This window comes from Candoia aspera, chromosome 8, assembly GCF_035149785.1.
Source record: "Candoia aspera isolate rCanAsp1 chromosome 8, rCanAsp1.hap2, whole genome shotgun sequence".
NCBI lineage: Eukaryota > Metazoa > Chordata > Lepidosauria > Squamata > Boidae > Candoia > Candoia aspera.
Window position 1 is genome coordinate 240,277 of NC_086160.1, and position 17,783 is coordinate 258,059.

A 17,783-nucleotide genomic window follows, 5' to 3' on the forward strand; every position below is an offset into this window, starting at 1 on the left:
CTCTCAGTGATGCACAAAATATTGAATGGTAACTATTTTGATTATGAGGTAGAAGAAAAAGGAGTCAAAGCACTTCATGTTCTTTTATTTCACAAGTCTTTAAAAAAATGAGCCACAACTACTAAATCTGAGACATAATAAATGAACATGACCTAGAAAGGAGGAAACCCCCCCCCCCCGTTCAAAAACGTTAAAAACCCAACAAACCGTGGAAGTGTTTACAAGTACCAAAATTGTTATGGAAATCCTCTACACTCTCCAAGTGGATTAAATAATGGCTTTTCCTAAAGTCCACAAACTGACTGAGAAGCTCGCAGCCTGTGGGCCCCCCCTGTTCTTCGTTGGGTCTGCAATGAATAAAAAAGTACACCAGCAAATATTCTACCACACTGCATATAAGTAAGACATCCACAGTCGCCTTCCTTTGACGGGACCCGACGCCTTGGCCTCGCGTCTCTCCAAACGCGGCAGGCGGCCTTGCTCTAAGGGAGACTCACCACTGCAACTTGCTTCAGTAACATGCGTTGCCTAGTCTAGGGGGAAGCTAAAGGGGAAGAGGGGCGGGAAGGAGCACCTCTACTGCAAGCAGAGCTCCGAGCAGCACTGCTGCTCACGGAGCACTGGCGGATCATGCTTTTAAGATGGCAAACACAGCCGAGGGGATTCATTCCAAGCAAACACATCACACTATGACACTACCTCTTGGGACAAATTATTTTTTCTCGCATAGCAATGGATGAAAGGTGGGCTAAGGAACACGGGCGCAGAGGAGAATTAAAATCCTTCGCTTCGTTCTTCGTGGCCAGTTTCCATTTATGCTCATCCGAGACTAGTGATGTTGGAGCGGCCTCCAGGCGGTGCCACGATGCGGTGTCCGGTGCGGCGTGGGTTGTTGTCATCTACTTGAGCGCCTGCAGGAGAGCATTTAAGAAGCATTATGCTTAATGGTCTCAGCGATGTGTTCCAGAACATTAAGGGTCCTTTCTTCCTAAGTAAAAGGCACCCCTGAACTTAATCCTTCTCTAGCAAGGCTCCAGTTGCAGGAGGAGCTTCTGCACAGCTTAGTGCAGAGCTTCTCAAATGGTGGCGGGGGGGTGTCCACCATATTTTTTTTTGGCCTGATCAGGCTTGGGCAGGTGGGCGGAGTGCTGTCAAAACTGTGAGATTTGCTCATTTTTCCTGTAACGGGCAGTTACTGTACCACAACGGTGGAGAACCACTGATGTATAGATTAAAAATTCTTAAAAGTTGTATACATTTCTTGCCTAGTCCTAGGGTGGTCTAATTCAACTCAATCATTGATTTTATTCATGAGGGAGTGTGAGGAGGGGAAAGGTGCCCTCGGGGGTGGACCCAGCCCTCTGAGGCCCTTTGGTTCTGGGGTCCCTGCCTGAGGGCAAAGAGCGACCGGTTGGTTGGCCTCCTCCTGCCACCCCCACCCCCCGGCTGGGGACCAGTTTCTGCCTCCCCTCTGGGGAAGGGAAGGGACCAGACCCCCTCGACCCTCCTGGGTCTGGCTAAGGCCAGAAGGGGAGCTGAGCGAAGCCCCTGGAGCCTGGCCGAGGGAAGCCAGAGGGAAGCCCTGGATAAACCCGCAGGAAGGTGCCCGGAGAAGGCCCGTTTCCACATGCAGGGTTTAGCTGCGGAAGGCCCCGAGGCGAGGCTGCTCTGGCTGGCGAAAGGGACCCAATGGAAGGGAATACCCAGCTAGCTAAACAGCCAAGAATGAAGGAGAGAATAAGAGTAAATAAAAATAGCTGACTAAATCACTTCTGCCGCACCTGAGGGAACCCTCTCCCCCCCCCCCACATTGGCCCTCGGCCACATGACCCCCACCCTGGGCATATAAGGCAGGCGTGGGGTGGTGGGCCAGCGCTCCCCCTACCGGGAGACACACGTTCATTTATCATTTTAGAGCAGGGGTCCTCAACCCCTGGGCCGTGGACCGCTACCGGTCCGCGGCCTGTTAGGAACCGGGCGACGCAGCAGGAGGTGAGCAGTGGGTGAGTGAGCGAATTTACAGCCTGAGTATTTCAAGCTGCTCCCCATCGCTCGTGTTACTGCCTAAGCTCCACCTCCTGACAGAGAAAGCAAGCCCATTGGCTGCTGTCTCCAAATGGTGTGAAGAAAAAGGAATAAACTCGGGAAAAGGAGGAAGTGCTTGAATCATCCCGAAACCATTCCCCATCCCCCACCCCCGTCCATGGAAAAATTGTCTTCCACAAAACTAGTCCCTAGTGCCAAAAAGGTTTGGAATCGCTGTTTTAGAGGACTGCTGAAAAGTTTGAGAATCACTGGCTTAGATATACTTTAATATGAGACTTTAAATCCTTGCTTCTTTTCCAAGAAGAGTGTTTTGATCGTAGTGGGTTCCTAGGGAAGCAGCCTTGTCTGCTGGGACCAGTTCCTCGGCATCTGCCCAAGGCCAGCCCAGCATCCTCAGTCCTGGAGCATATCGGGCTAGGCCAAAAAAAAAGAGCCTCCTCTCATTCTGAAAAATGCCTTCTTGCCCCAGATGGGGCAGCGATCCCATCATAAATTGCTGGGGCAAATCTCTTCCGCAAGCATTCTGTTTCAGAAAGATTTCAGAATCACCTGATAAACTGAAATTAGACTGGTGAAGGTTTCTGATTGGTGGAGGCTGATTTTTGGCAGGTGACGTTTTAGTTGATGGGACAGGTGTTGTGTATTTTGCAGGAGTTGCTGAAACTTCATAGACTGGCCCATCGTACATTCCTCGGGAAACACCTTGTAATTCTGTTACCTACAGAGCACAAAAAGAAACATTTATTCATTCTCAGTTAACGGGCATTTTGCATCTCTCCAACAGCACAAACTATCTTGGCTTCTTATTCACTTGTAGGTGATCATAAGAAGCACTATTCTGGACATGATGCTAGTCCACAAGCATGACCGGCACTGTCCTAGTGCTATCGCAGTTGGGTCCAAGGACAGCCTCTTACGAAGGGGGCACACCACTCCCTCCTGCAGTGAGGCATTGATCACCGCTCGGACTCAGCTGCATGCCACTTCCCAGGAAGACAGCCAACCAGGAGGGGCACGGTCCTGTACGCAGGGAGCAGAACTCACAGCCCGGAGGACTATGTTCACTCCTTCAGGAGTAGTCTGCTCAAACTCTTCCCAGATAACAGAGCCAAGATGTGCCTCAATTATTTCCACAGACCTGCCCAGCCAGCGTCCAACAAAGTGAAGTTGAGCAACTTTATCCCACAAATGCCAAGAAAATTCCTCACAGTGGCCCACCAAGGGTTCCCCCAGTCCCTACTTGCCCATAACCTGGTCACCCTGGCTATCTGAATATAATAAGAACAAAGAATCACATTTTGCCACTCTTACTGCCCCAAGGTAAGTCCTAATAAAGGCTCTTACCTTGCTCAGTAAGCATTTTTTGTATATTGTGGGATTTACAAGCCTCTTGTAAAGGGGGCAATTCATATGGACAGGGTTTCCCTGGGCGTTGCAGATAAAACTGGCATGCAAGTTGCAGGGTGTGCATGTCTGTTGCATTCTCCCAAGATCTGTCTGACTCTGGTAGCCTTTCCATTGAATCAGACATTGCAAATGTTTCCCCTTATGTACAGAGTCCAGGATAGACTTCACTTCATACTCTTCCTGCCCATCCACTGTGATGGGGGGCGGGGAAGATGTTCCAGTACATAGGGTGCAGGGGGATATCTCCTAAGGAAGCAAAGTCCAGCAAAAAACAGGATGACTCTTCACAGATGCTGGCAATTGCAACTGAAAGAACACTGGGTTTAGTTTCTGAACAGCCAAGAATAGCCCAATAAACTTTGAGTCCAGCTTCTTGAAGGGTCAGTCTGAAAACAATAATTCTGTAGAAAGCCACACCAAGTCCCCTTCACCAATATTCACCCCCTTTTGTCCGTGTGCGTCTGCGGCCTGCTTGAACGCTGCCTTTGCCAGATATGGCTGTTCTTTTAAAAGGCTTGACTCTCCTGCAGAAAATGAGGTGCATGGAACTGTAGAATTGTGAATTGTGGGGAACAACACACCGGGGGCGGGGGGGTAGTTGCAAGTTGCCTGAAATGGAGAGGGGACTAACTGGGTTAGGGTTAGGGTTGACACCAATGGATGAATGTACTGAATTATAGATGAATTCTGCAAGTGGCAATATCTCAAGTCGAGCTATCTTGTGATATGAAATATAGTGCCTTAAATATTGCAGTAATTGGTTTCCCCTCAGCCTTTCTATTTGATGCCAGATGATGTGAGGATGACAAATGAATTTTAATGTTTAATAATTGGAAGAGAGCCTTCCAAAACCTGAAGGTAAATTCTCACCTGTAATCCAATATTACATGATTGATTAGACTAGTATCTAAAAACATGGACTAAAAAACATGAACCATCACTGAATCCCACCGTACTGGACAAATTTTGTACAGTCTCCCACCTCCCCTGTTTTAGGGAAGGTGGTTGAGAAAGCGGTGGCATTGCGGCTCCAGAGGATGAAACAGATTACCTGGACACTTTTCAGTTGGGTTTCAGGCCTGGATATGGGACAGAAACAGCACTTTTGGATGATCTCTGGTGGGAGCGGGATGGGGGCAGTGCATCCATCCTTGCTCTTCTTGACCTCTCAGCAGCTTTCGATACCATCGACCATGGTATCCTTTTGGGTTGGCTTGGGGAGTTGGGGGTTCTGGGCTGGTTCACTTCCTTCCTCCAGTGCCAGTCCCAATTGGTGTTAATAGGGAGTGAGAGATCTGGCCCACGGCCCCTCCTTTGTGGGGTGCCGTAGGATTTGGTACTCTCTCCGCTCCTTTTTAACATCTACATGAAACTGCTGGGGGAGATCATCTGCCATGGGATGCGGCATCAGCAATATGCAGTACAATACATCTCCATCCCAAGTGATGTAAGTGATGCTGTGACCGTCCTCTCTCGGTGCCTGGAGGCTGTAGGGGTCTGGATGGGCAACAACAGGCTTCAGCTGAACCTTGGTAAGACTGAGTGGCTCTGGGTTTTGGGGCCTACTGGTTCTATGACTATACCATCTTTGGTGCTGGATGGGGTCGCACTGTCCCAGACAGACCCAGTGTGCAATCGGGGGGTCCTTCCAGACTCATGACTCCTGCTTGAGGAAATGGCAGCCGTGGCCAGGAGGGCCTTTGCTCACCTTTGTGTTGTGCACCAGTTACACCCCTCCTGGATCAGGAAGCCCTCCTGACGAGTCAGTCACTCGTGCCCTAGTCATCTCCCATATAGACTACTGCAACGCGCTCTACATGGGACTACCCTTGAAGAGTACCTGGAAGCTATTGCTGGTTCAAAATGCGGCTGCGCTTTCTTCCCAAAGGCTCTGAGAAGAGAGCGTCAGCTTCTGAAGACAGTGTTCCAAAGGGAGCCACATGGAGGAAATGTTCACCAGAGAAGCTGGGTCCGAAAAGGAGTCCGCCAAGGCAGCCAGGTGCTTCTGCTTTGCCTGCAGCGGCTGGGTGAAAAAGGCAAAGGGTCGATGCGGGGAACTGGGAGAGGAGGCAGCTGGGTGAAGGAACGCGGGCTGGGGAGGCTGGAGCTGGCTGCGGCAGCTTCGGTCAGCTGGGCTGGGGAGGCTGGGGCTGCTTGGGGTGGCTGGCAAGCTTCACATGGTGGACTGGGGCAGTTGCAGTTTTGTCCCATGCTGTGGCTCAGGGGCTTCTTGCAGCCCCAGAGCTGCATGGTTCTGGGTCTACTTGCTGGCCCATAAGGCAGAGTGCAGGGCTTCCAAACAGGAGGAGATGGGGGGATAGGAGGGTGGCGGGAGCTGAAGGCAGTGTTCGGGGCTGGGAGGGACCCAGCCCAGAATGACTTAGACTGGGGTGGGTGCTTGGGCTAACGACCAGTAAATTTCACTTAACGATGGCAAGGGGAATTGCCAGGATTGACATCGCTAAGTGATGCCATCTTGCTTTACAACCGCATTACTTAGTGATAGAAATTCTGGGCCCAATTACCATCATTAAATGAGAACTACCTGTATATACAGAAATCAAAATGGGGTAAAACTGTGCCCATCTGATTTGTCAAGGATTGAGGGTTTGCTCAGGCCCTCTGCAGAACCTCTAGACTCTTGTGGTCTGTGCTCCCCATATTGGGTGGGCAGCCCCTTCCAAGAAGTGCCTCCATTGTTAGAATGCTGTTTTTACTGCAAGCAGCTCTTTACTGAAGATGTCACAGTTCCTTTCTGCTGGTAAAAGCAACCTGGAGTAAAATGAGGTCTGTCCCCAACTCCTTCTTTGCCCGGAGAACTGCTTCCGCTGCTACAGCTAAGGCACTGGTCTGCACTATGAACTAGTGGGTGTCTGAGCAGCAGCTGAATAGCCAAGAGCTCCTTCAATTCTTGAAATGCTCTCTGCTCTTGAGTAAAAAGGTAAAGGTTTCCCTTGACGTAAAGTCCAGTCGTGTCCGACTCTAGGGGGCGGTGCTCATCTCCGTTTCAAAGCCTTGGAGCCGGCGTTGTCCATAGGACACTTCCGGGTCATGTGGCCAGCATGACTCACGGAACACCGTTACCTTCCCGCCGAAGCGGTACCAATTAATCTACTCACATTTGCATGTTTTCGAACTGCTTGGTGTGCAGAAGCTGGGACGAGCAACGGGAGCTCACCCCGCCGCGCGGTTTCGAACCGCCGACCTTCCGATCGACAGCTCAGCGGTTTAACCCGCAGCGCCACCGCGTCCCTTATCTGCTCTTGAGTAGACCATATGAATTTATGGCCCTTTTTAAATAGTTGAAGCAATGGCCTCATGCAATCTGTTTATTCAAATTTGCCGTACGTGGTATTAAATGAAGTCAAGTATTCATGTCCCTCTTTCATTCTGATCAAATCATTAGTGCTTCTTAAATATGACTTTGTAAAATTGTGTGCCTTTTAGAGTCCAGAAGATCTGAAATAAGGGGTAATTGGTAGTGGTCCCTAATACCTGGTCAAGAGTTCTAGTCATGCACAGTCCTAACGGCCCTTGTGCTATCATTTTGGAGAAGCAACTGGATCTAAGACGTGTTCAAACTACCTGGAAATGAGGGCCTCAGTCGAACTGAGAGTGATTTGATCATGGCACAGATCTGAGGGTATCTGAGTCAGGTATCTGATGATCTGGGCAGGCCCATAGATGCCACAGTGGCCTTGAACTCCCGAACTACATCAGACTCAATACCACAACAGAACAAGTTGGAAGCTCCCAAAACAGTTTCAAAGGCTCTACTGCCAGCCCTGCAACAGAGTCCAGCAACTGAGGAAGGATATTGCTGCCCAGCAAGAAGTTCAATATAAGGGCAAGAAACCCATCTGCTCCCAAGAGTGCAACATCACAATCATAGGGCACTGCGTCTGGCTGTCTGCAGGGCAGCTCCTCTGAAAGCCATTAGGGCTTCCTGGGGGACAATGGGGGTGCAGCTGGTGAGAAGGAGCTCCCCCCACTGGACCTTCCCAAGTCTCGTTTATGCATGCCAGGTGAGCTACTGTCAGCCCTTCAAGGTAGAACAGACCAGAAACCAAAGTCATGTACCAAAGTACAATGACATGTACTACTGTCATTGTAAAGTTATTTTAACAGAATCTTGCAAGTCTGAATGCAGCTCCCCCTTCCCTCCCTTTATCTTTGTGTGAACTAGGGAGGGGTTTGTCTGAGATGCTTGTGCCCTGGACTCAGGTTTCTTTTATCTGACTGTTGCCTTGGCGGCGGTTCTTCCTCCTCTCCCTCAAGGCCATTCCCTCTGCCTTCTACACCTACCTCATCCACAGTCAAATCATGGGTGAGGACAACCTTGTTACCTTTAATTATTTTTTATTTATTTTATTTATCAAACTTGTCACCACCCATCTCCTCTGACCAGAGGGACTCTGGGCGGTTTACAATATAAAACAATAAATATATAATAAAATTTCAGTATAAAACACACTATAAAACAGTTTTACAGAGCTACCAAACTTAATAAAATCCAGATGGCTGTGGTCTCATTAAGTCACTGCGTAGGAGGGGCACTTCAAGGCACTAGCCAACCCCAAGTATGACTGTTCTCCTCCCTGCCCCAAGCCCAGTGGCAGAGCCAGGTCTTTTATTTTATTTATTTATTTGTCATATTTTTATTACCGCCCATCTCCCCCACTCGGGGGACCCTGGGTGGTTCACAATAAAACAGTATAAACTACAATAAAATCAGAATAATATCAATAAATATACATATAAAATATAATAAAATCCACGTGATAGCAGATCTAATTCCACCCAAAGGGGACCGGAACCAGTCCCGGCAGGACCAGGGAACCAACCAGCCCCAAGAGTGGCTCTTCCTCTCCCCACTCCAGGCATGGTGACAAAACCAGGTCTTCAGCCATTTCCTGAAGTCCAGAAGAGAGGAGGCCAACCTCACTTCCGTGGGAAGAATGTTCCAAAGGGCGGGAGCTGCTGCAGAGAAGGCCTGCCTCCTGGACCCCGCCAGATGGAGTTCTCTTGCAGACGGGGCCCGTAGCATGCCCTCTCTGCATGACCAGGTGGGACGGGTTGATGTAACGGGGATGAGACGGTCCCTCAGGCAACCTGGACCCATGCCATGTAGGGCTTTAAAGGTGATAACCTTGAATTGGACCCAGAAGCAGACTGGAACCCAATGCAGCTCGTGCAGTAAAGGTGTTATGTGTGCTGATCTTGAGGCACCAAAAACTCCCTGTGCAGCTGCATTTTGGACCAGCTGTAGCTTCCAGATACTCTTCAAGGGTAGCCCCATGTAGAGCGCATTACAGTAGTCTATATGGGAGATGACCAGGGCATGAGTGACCGATCGAAGGGCCTCTCGCTCCAGGAAGGGGTGTAACTGGCGCACAACACAAAGTTGCGCAAAGGCCCTCCTGGCCACGACTGCCACCTGCTCCTCAAGCAGGAGTCGTGAGTCCAAGAGGACCCCCAAGTTACGCACCGGGTCTGTCTGGGGCAGTGCAACCCCATCAAGAACCAAAGATGGCAAATACCTAGGAGCCAAGGGGCTGTTAACCCACAGCCACTCCGTCTTACCAGGGTTCAGCTGAAGCCTGTTGTTCCCCATCCAGACCCCAACAGCCCCCAGGCACCTGGAAAGGGCAGTCACGGCATCAATTACTTCCCCAGGATGGAGATGTATAGTTGAGTATCATCGGCATATTGATGATACCTCATCCCATGGAGACGGATGATCTCACCCAGCAGTTTCATGTAGATGTTAAAAAGGAGAGGGGAGAGCACCGATCCCTGCGGCACCCCACAAAGGAGGGGCCATGGGGCTGATCTCTCCTCCCTTATTAACACCGACTGGGACCGGCCCTGGAGGAAGGAGGTGAACCAGCGCAACACTACGCCACCCACCCCCAACTCCCTGAGCCACCCCAAAAGGATACCATGGTCGATAGTATCGAAAGCCACTGAGAGGTCAAGGAGAGCAAGGTCTTCAAATTCCTCCAGAAGTCTAGGAGTGATGGGGCTAATCTCACCTCTGGGGCAAGATGTTCCAAAGGGTGGGAGCTGCTGCAGAGAAGGCCCGCCTCCTGGACCCCGCCAGATGGAATTCTCTTATCAACGGGGTCCGTAGCATGCCCTCTCTGCATGATCGGGTGGGACGGGCTGATGAAGCGGGGAAGAGGCGGTGCCTCAGGTAACCCGGTCCCATGCCAGGTAGGGCTTTAAAGGTGATAACCAACACCTTGAATTGGACCCGGAAGCAGACTGGTATCCAATGCAGCTCACATAGCAAAGGTGTTATGTGCGCCCTTCTAGGGGCACCAAAAATAACCTGCGTGGCCGCATTCTGGACCAGCTGAAGCTTCCGGATACTCTTCAAGGGTAGCCCCATGTCGAGCGCATTGCAATAGTCTATATGGGAGATAACAAGGGCATGAGTGACTGTTCGAAGGGCCTCCCGATCCAGGAAAGGGCGTAACTGGTGCACAACCCGAAGCTGTGCAAAGGCCCTTCTGGCCATGGCTGCCACCTGCTCTACGAGCAGAAGCCGTGAGTCCACGAGGACCCCCAAGTTATGCACTGGGTCTGTCTGGGGCAGTGCAACCCCATCCAGAGCCAAAGATGACAAAGTCCCAGATACAGAAGAGCCCTTAACCCACAGCCACTCCTTCTTACCAGGGTTCAGCCGAAGCCTGTTGTTCCCCATTCAGGCCCCTACAATCCCCAGGCACCGAGAGAGGGCAGTCACAGCATCACTTACCTCACCTGGGATGGAGATATACAGTTGAGTATTGTCAGCATACTGATGATACCTCATCCCGTGGTGATGGATGATCTCACCCAGCAGTTTCATGTAGATATTAAACAAGAGAGGAGAGAGAACTGAACCCTGCGGCACCCCACAAAGGAGGGGTCGAGGGTTGGATCTCTCCCTAGCACCACCAATTGGGACCGGCCCTGGAGGAAGGAGGTGAACCAGTGCAGAACCACACCGCCCACCCCCAACTCCGAGTCGACCCAAAAGGATACCATGGTTGATGGTATTGAACACCGCTGAGAGGTGAAGAAGAGCAAGGATGGATGCACTACCCCCATCCCACTCCCGCCAGAGACCATTTATAAGTGTGACCAATGCCGTTTCCGTCCCATATCCGGGCGTGAAACCTGACTGAAAGCGGTCTAGATAGTCCATTTCCTCCAGAACCCTCTGGAGCTGTAATGCCACCACTTTCTCAACCACTTTCCCCAAAAAGGGGAGGTGGGAGACTGGACGAAAATTATCCAGTACAGTAGGGTGCAGTGATGATTTCTTGAGGAGGGGTTGTACCAGCACTTCCTTGAAGGCAGTTGGAAACACCCCCTCCCTCAAGGAGGTATTAACCATTGCCTGGACATGTCACCTCCCAGGCTGCTTTCACCAGGAGCAAAAGCTGGCATTCAGGACCACTGAGAATCCTATGACCAAGTACCAGGGGCTGGCAGATAAGACCAGTCTCAAACCCTGATTTTACCTGCCCCAGGAGTAGCCCATACCCAGATTCCCCCCCAAACCCTGATGTTATTACCTGCTCGACTCCTCCAGCCTAAAGGAGCTCCCTCAACCCCACACTTGCCCTTCCAGGTTGTAGGCCCATTTAACATATACTCCACTCTGAAACCACTCCCACTCCCTTAGCCTACTCACAACCCCAGAACCGCTCCTGCTTTCAAGCACTCAGCAGTAATTGAGGTTATGTGTCATGAGTACTGATGTACTGATGTTGAGCAGGAGGGGGCCTCTATCTGGGGGGAAAAACACATGTGTAGTTTAGAAGCTTTGAATTTCCCTTCAAAGAATCGCAGAACAGACCCACCTTGATTTTTGGGTTTAATGTGAGGGTTTTCCCACGGCCTTTCAGTTTGGCAGGATTTTCTGTCTATTAGAGTAGAACAATAAACACTAGAGACTCAAGCTACTGTCTCAGAGTGGTTCTTTGCTCTAAGATAGGACATTATGTGGCTCCAGTGAGGGGAGAGCCCCACATTCCATCATCCTCCCCACTCCGTTAACCCCAGATCACCAGAGCATGATGCTGATGGAAAAAACGTTCCTAATTCACCAGCACCAGGACTGGGGTGGACTCCAAGACTCCAACAATATGGCAGACAGTCCAGGAAGCAGTTCTCACCAGCAGAAGGTGGCCAAAAGTTCTTGAAGGCGATTGTAAACAATACAAACCTAGGCAAGCATAATAGAGAACTATGCCTGGATAGCTGCAAAACGCCTTTCTCCAGTCCTGCACTCCTGATAGGTCCAGTGTTGTCCTCCTAAAGCTATTATTTTACTTAAAAGCCACTTCAAGGTGGAGGAGATATTGGGTGAGACTATATCAGGCTGAGGAAGCTTCATGGTGAGAACATGGTGGGGCCCTTTTTTCTTAATTTTTAGGGAGAGGTGATTTAAACATAGGGGTGGCACTGAGTAACTTCCTCTCCCACTTCTCCCACTGCAGTTTTATTGCCCCAACTACAGGTAGTCCTCATTTAGTGACTGACTTGTTTAGCAACCATTCACACTTACAACAGTGATGAAAAAGTAACTCTGCAACCAACCCTTGCATTGATGACCTTTGCAGTCTGTAAAACAAAGGAAAGCCGAAGTAAGTTCGTAAGCACAGTCACGGTTTCACTTAGCAACCACTTTGCTTAACAACCAAGTTGCTGGCCCCAATTGTGGTTGCTAAATGAGGACTACCTGTACCCTGTTAAGCCAAATCAAGGTGTGTTTTTTTGGTCAGGAGAGTACTTTTTAGAAAATCACTGTATGAGCCATGGTAGTGAGAAACACCCTGAACAGCTACTACGTTCATCAGGAATTTAAGGGAACCCCATCTGTGTAGCGCTAGGAACCCAGGACCAACATTCACATTTTGTGATATTTTTATTCCTCCACCTTGGCAATAGTTGACTCATATGAATGGTCTTACATTTGTTCAGATTATAAGAAACTTCACAAAACAGTTATTAATAAAAGCAAGCTCTATACTAAAGTGTAATATTAAAAGATTGACTACAACAAAGTAAATAAAGTTACCTTATTCCTAGTTTTGATCCGTTGATAAAGATATTCAGGGAAAGGATTTCGAGGGATGAAACGGCCCATTCCTTTCCTCACAGAAAGATTTCCATCCTCAAATACAATCTTCCCTTGGCTAATAACTATGTGGGGAGCCCCACGGCATTCCATGCCTTCGAAAATATTATATTCAACAGCCTAAACAACAAAAATAATATATTCTTACTAATGTATAGGCATGCTTTGTACTACATTAATTCAATTTCAGAAATTATGCCTGTGTTGTTTTAATAATCACTGGGTCAAAGCACCAAATGTTTTGATTTGAGTTCAGAAGTCCCTGAACATCACTGGCTCTGCTTGTCCCCCCTCTGTCTTTCCAGCCCCACCAAGTGCACTGGAACAGGCCTTCCATTCAGTTTCTGTTTCCGGTTAATCCTTTGAGGGGCTGGTTTGATTTACACTCACCTTCTTTGGGTGGTGTGTATGTACGTCTTCTCTAAGATGGAAGCATCATCGAGTAATTCTACTTAATTCCACCCCTGGATTTCATTTTGATTGATTACTTTAACCTACAAAAATTATCTCTTGTCTGACTATTTTCCATCTGTTTATCTGACCAAAATGGCAGACAGGCAATGTCTAAAATACAATAAAATGCTATCACTGCTACTAAGAATAGCAGCAGTTTGGTTTTAACACCTAGATACTGTATATTTAAGAAAGCAGTAATTATTTTATTTCTGTTCAGCCAGCCTTGGGAGAATCCCTTGGGAGAATCCCTTGTAAAGTCTTCTTCCATCCTAGACCCTAATCTGGTTCTGACATGGTTTAAAAAGCAATCACATTTTTCCACTTTACTTTTTCAGTGGATTTTTAATCAACTTACTTCATGAAATCTCACTCCTGAAAGCATTAAAGTCTCACTTTTTTTTTAAGGTTTATTCCAGTTCAGGTTCAATAAAGACTTTAACGTTTCACATTCTTCACAGCACAGTAAAAAGATAGATTTGATACTTCATAATTTTGTGGGTAAGTTTGTTTCACCCCTCCTAATCATGTAACAGCCTTGTGGGGCGCAGAGTGGCAGGCGGCAGTATTGCAACCAAAACTCTCCCCACGACCCAAGTTCAATCCCAGCGGAAGCTGGATTCTCTCTCGGGTGGCCGGCTCAGGTCGACTCGGCCTTCCATCCTTCCGAGGTTGGTAAAATGAGCACCCGGCTTGCTGGGGAAGGGGACAGCTGGGGAAGGCAATGGCAAGCCACCCTGCTCTATAGTCTGCCAAGAAAACATCGCGAAAGCAGCGTCCCCCCAAAAAGGGTCAGACATGTCTCGGTGCTCGCACAGGGGACCTTTCACCACCACAATTGTGTAACAAGTATGTTTAAACAAAATCACAGAACTTTGACTGGAAGAAACAAAACAATATTAAATAAGCCTTTCTTGATATTCCATTACCACACAATAATTGAAAATTTTACTGAGAAAAAAATAAGATTTCATCAATAATACGTTATGAATCAAAATTTTAAAAGTCGAGGCTTTTGAAAGTACCAGATTTTACATTACCATTAACTGACATTCTCCTCTTACCGATTTATGACTTTTTGCTGTGATTGTCTTCTCCTTCTCGGGATCCCAGATCACAAGATCCGCATCAGAGCCAACCTCAATCCTGCCCTTTCGTGGATACAGACTGAAGATTTTGGCAGCATTAGTGCTAGTAATGGCAACAAATTGGTTTTCATCCATTTTACCTGTAGACTAAAATTAGAAATTAAAGAGAGCGCTATAGTAACATGGCATTGATGTATTTTCCTATAATTAGACTGTGTAACTAGTAAGGTGAAAATACTTGACCATCCATTTGAAAACTTTTTTGATTCCTCAGTAGATCTTACTCAACAAAACTTAATATTTTGGACTTAATGGACCTCACTGCATTTGTAGAGAAAAGGAATGATATTGTTGGAGATGCAATTAGAATAACACTTCGGCAAAACATTTGTTTTCGCCATGTTTTAAAGTTATTATGTTTTGGGAAAAAAATAATTAGATATATTAATTTGAGGCAGAGCTTAATATTTCTGAATGCCACATTCTTTTGAACTGTTACACGGATCATGTAAGTAGAGAGGGGAACTTCACTTTCGCTCTAACAGGTGTGTGTGTGATCTGTGATACATAAAAGGGTGATTATTGATGGCTTAATTTGAGTTAGTAAAGATTTAAATAGCCACATACAGTCTTATTGGAACAACGAGCAAAGCCATTTGAGTGGGGATTCATTCTCTCCCATGTCTCAACCCTCAACTTGCCTAGTCAATATTTAAGATTCCCTCCAAATATGAGATTTTCTAGAGTAATTTAAGTAACTTTTTCATTACTTATTGCAGAAATCGTGTTTGATCCTGATTTAAAGTCTATATTGAACCAAATGTAAACAGCATATTGGGCAAGTTCACTTTTACAAAATAAATCTCTGTCTATCCTTCAGTATTTTTACCCTTCATTAGCTTTAAAATAAAATCAGAACACTTCTTGTCTTAGTTGTTCCTGTTACAAAGCATTGCTTCTTTATCATATAAACTTTTACATCTTCTGTCTGTCCTGCAGCAAACTATCTTATAACGTTTTGCATCTCTTAACTGTCTCTCCTAATCCCTTGACCTTCTGGAGAACATGTTTATGGCAATCAATTACCAGGATTATTTCCAACAGATTGATAGATTGATCGATCGATTATGTGCCATCAAACCAGTGTCACCTAGTCTACAAGGCAGACCAGACCAAGAAAGAGACTCCATGGAAGACTAGAAACTGCCTTTATTTCGATAGGTTATAGTAACATAATCTTGCAAATTCTTCCCCTCCTCCTCCTTTTATATTCATTTCTGTCTGAGACGTTTTGGTCATTTTCTCCCATTGTTTGGACTTAAGCAATGTCACCCTTTCTGACGGACTCGTCCCTGGGGGAGCTGGGGGTGTTGACGACCGACAGGGAGCTCTGGCGTGGGCTGGTCCGTGAAGTCACGAAGAGTCAGAAGCGACTGAACGAATAAACCACACACACCCTTTCTGTTGCTTTGCTAACAGATCTCTCCTCTCTCCATCAAAGTCATCCTCTTTACTTTCTACAGTGACCACATATATTTTCTCCATGATGATCTGTCCCCAACCTGGTCCTTCAGGTCTTCCAATGGTGCACTCGTTGCTGCTGTAACTGAATCCATCCACCTTGCTGCTGGTTGTCCTCTTCTCCCAATTCTTTCTACTTTCTCAGCATTATGAACTTCTCAAGGGAGCTAGGTATTTGCATAAAGTGTACAAAATCTGGTAGTTTGAGCCTGGTTATTTGCCTTGAGTGACAACTCTCGGTTGATTTGTTCAATTATATATTTGTTTCTTTTCAAGGCTGTCCATGGTGTTCCCATGTTCCCAGGAGTCTGCTACAACGCGAAAGTTCAAAAGCATCAATACTCTTTCAATCCTTATACAGCCTTGTCTCACTCCTTTGGCAAAACTCCTGGAACATGTTTCATCATGTTCTGTCCGTACTGTGGCTTCCTAATCTGTGTATAAGTTTTGCATGAGGACAATGAGATATTCTGGGATTCTCATTTTTCTAAGCACGATCCATAGCTTCACATCAACACAAATGCCTTTAAATAATCAATAAAGCACATACTGATTGTTTTTAGTATTTGTTGGCTTCCTCAATTATACAACATGCATCAACAATATATCTTGTTCCTTGGCCTTTTCTAAAACCAGCTTGAACATTTGGCATCTCCTTTTCCATATACAGCCCTAATCTGTGTTGGATGATCCTAAACATTATTTTGCTAGTGTGGGAAATTAAGGATACTTTATGTATGCTCATACTTTATGTATGCTCATTCTGTTAAATCTCCTTTCTTTGCTCATGGGATGTGGACTGACCTCTTCCAATCAGTTAGCCACTGTGTTATTTTCCAGATTTGCTGTATAGTTTGGTTAGAACGTTTACAGATTGTTTTTCTGTTACTTACCATATTTCTGAAGATATTGCATCAATTCCTATAGCTTTCCAACTTGGTAAGGACTGGAGTACTGATCTAACTTCATCTTCTGGTACTGTAGGTTCTTATAACTAGGGAACATCTTCTAAGGTATCTTGGATGTTGATCTCTCTACTATACACAACTGCAGTATACTCATCTTTGTTTGATCTTCTTGGAACCACTTTATTTATTTTTCAAATTTCTATTACCGCCCATCTCCCCCCAAAAAGGGGGACTCTAGGCAGTTACTATCTGTTCACTGGCATCCTTTAGTATACCAATTCAAGGTTGGAATCTCCTCCTGAGTTCAGAGACCTCTTTGACTTTCCTTGTTTTTCCATGTCTGTTTCCATCTTTAATGCCTTTACAGATGTGGTTGTAATACTGCCTTTTGTCTCTTCCAACAGCTCTCTGAAATTCTTTGTTAAGTTTCTTCTTGAGATCTTTGTCTTTCTTGGCTTTGTCTTCTCTTCTCTTTTTGGCAATTTCCACTGTTTGTTCTGGCATCTAGTTTGATTTCTTCCGTTTCTTGGACTTTGGCAATCTCTTTTCATATTCATCCTTAATAACTTGCCTGATTTCATTCCATACTTCCTCTGGTTCCTATTATTGAGGTTCAAGACTTCAAAGAAAGTCTTGATGTTTTCCTTGAAAGCAGTGGGTATATGTCAAGAATGTTGAAACTGGTTGGTCTTCTTCTTTTGCTTTAACTTAACTTGGAATTTGCACATGAGTATCGCTTCCATAATCAGCCCTTGGCCACTTCTTTGCTGTTATAACCAAGCTATTCTACCTCCTTGTACTAATAATATAGTCAATTTGATTTCTGGGTAGTCCACCTCCTGATGTGCAAGTTTTGGCTGGCTGAATACTGTGTGAGCAGTGAAAAAAAATAATTGGATTGGGAAAAATTGCTAAGTTGTTATCCTGCTTCATTTTAGTTTCCTAGGCTATATAGATGAACTACTTTTTCCTCCTCAGTATTTCCAGCTTTGGCATTCCAGTCTCCAACCTCATGTAGCAATCTTGCTTGCACATTCTGTCAATTTCAAATTGAACGTGAACACAAAAGTCATCAATCTTGTCTTCTTCTGCATCAATTGCTGTAAAATAAATTTGGATAATTGTCATATTAGAGGGTTATCTACATAATTGTATTGTTTGTAGTCCACCTCCTGATGTGCATGTTTTGGCTGGCTGAATACTGTGTGAGCAGTGAAAAAAAAT

General features: G+C 46.5%; 1 protein-coding gene across 2 annotated transcripts in view; it reads right to left on the bottom strand.

Moving 5' to 3' along the window:
- Positions 1-451: 451 nt before the first annotated feature.
- CRMP1 (collapsin response mediator protein 1) overlaps positions 452-17,783 on the bottom strand; it is an 88,618-nt gene continuing 71,286 nt past the window's right edge. Inside the window, exons 11-14 of one of the 2 annotated variants that reach the window (XM_063309863.1) lie at positions 14,107-14,277; positions 12,530-12,709; positions 2,596-2,764; positions 452-911 (exon numbers count right to left, since the gene is read on the bottom strand). In XM_063309863.1, the coding sequence (XP_063165933.1) occupies positions 820-911; positions 2,596-2,764; positions 12,530-12,709; positions 14,107-14,277 (612 nt within the window). In that variant the 3' untranslated portion in view covers positions 452-819. The remainder of the gene's footprint in view (positions 912-2,595; positions 2,765-12,529; positions 12,710-14,106; positions 14,278-17,783) is intronic. The other variant, XM_063309862.1, reaches the window with a different exon arrangement.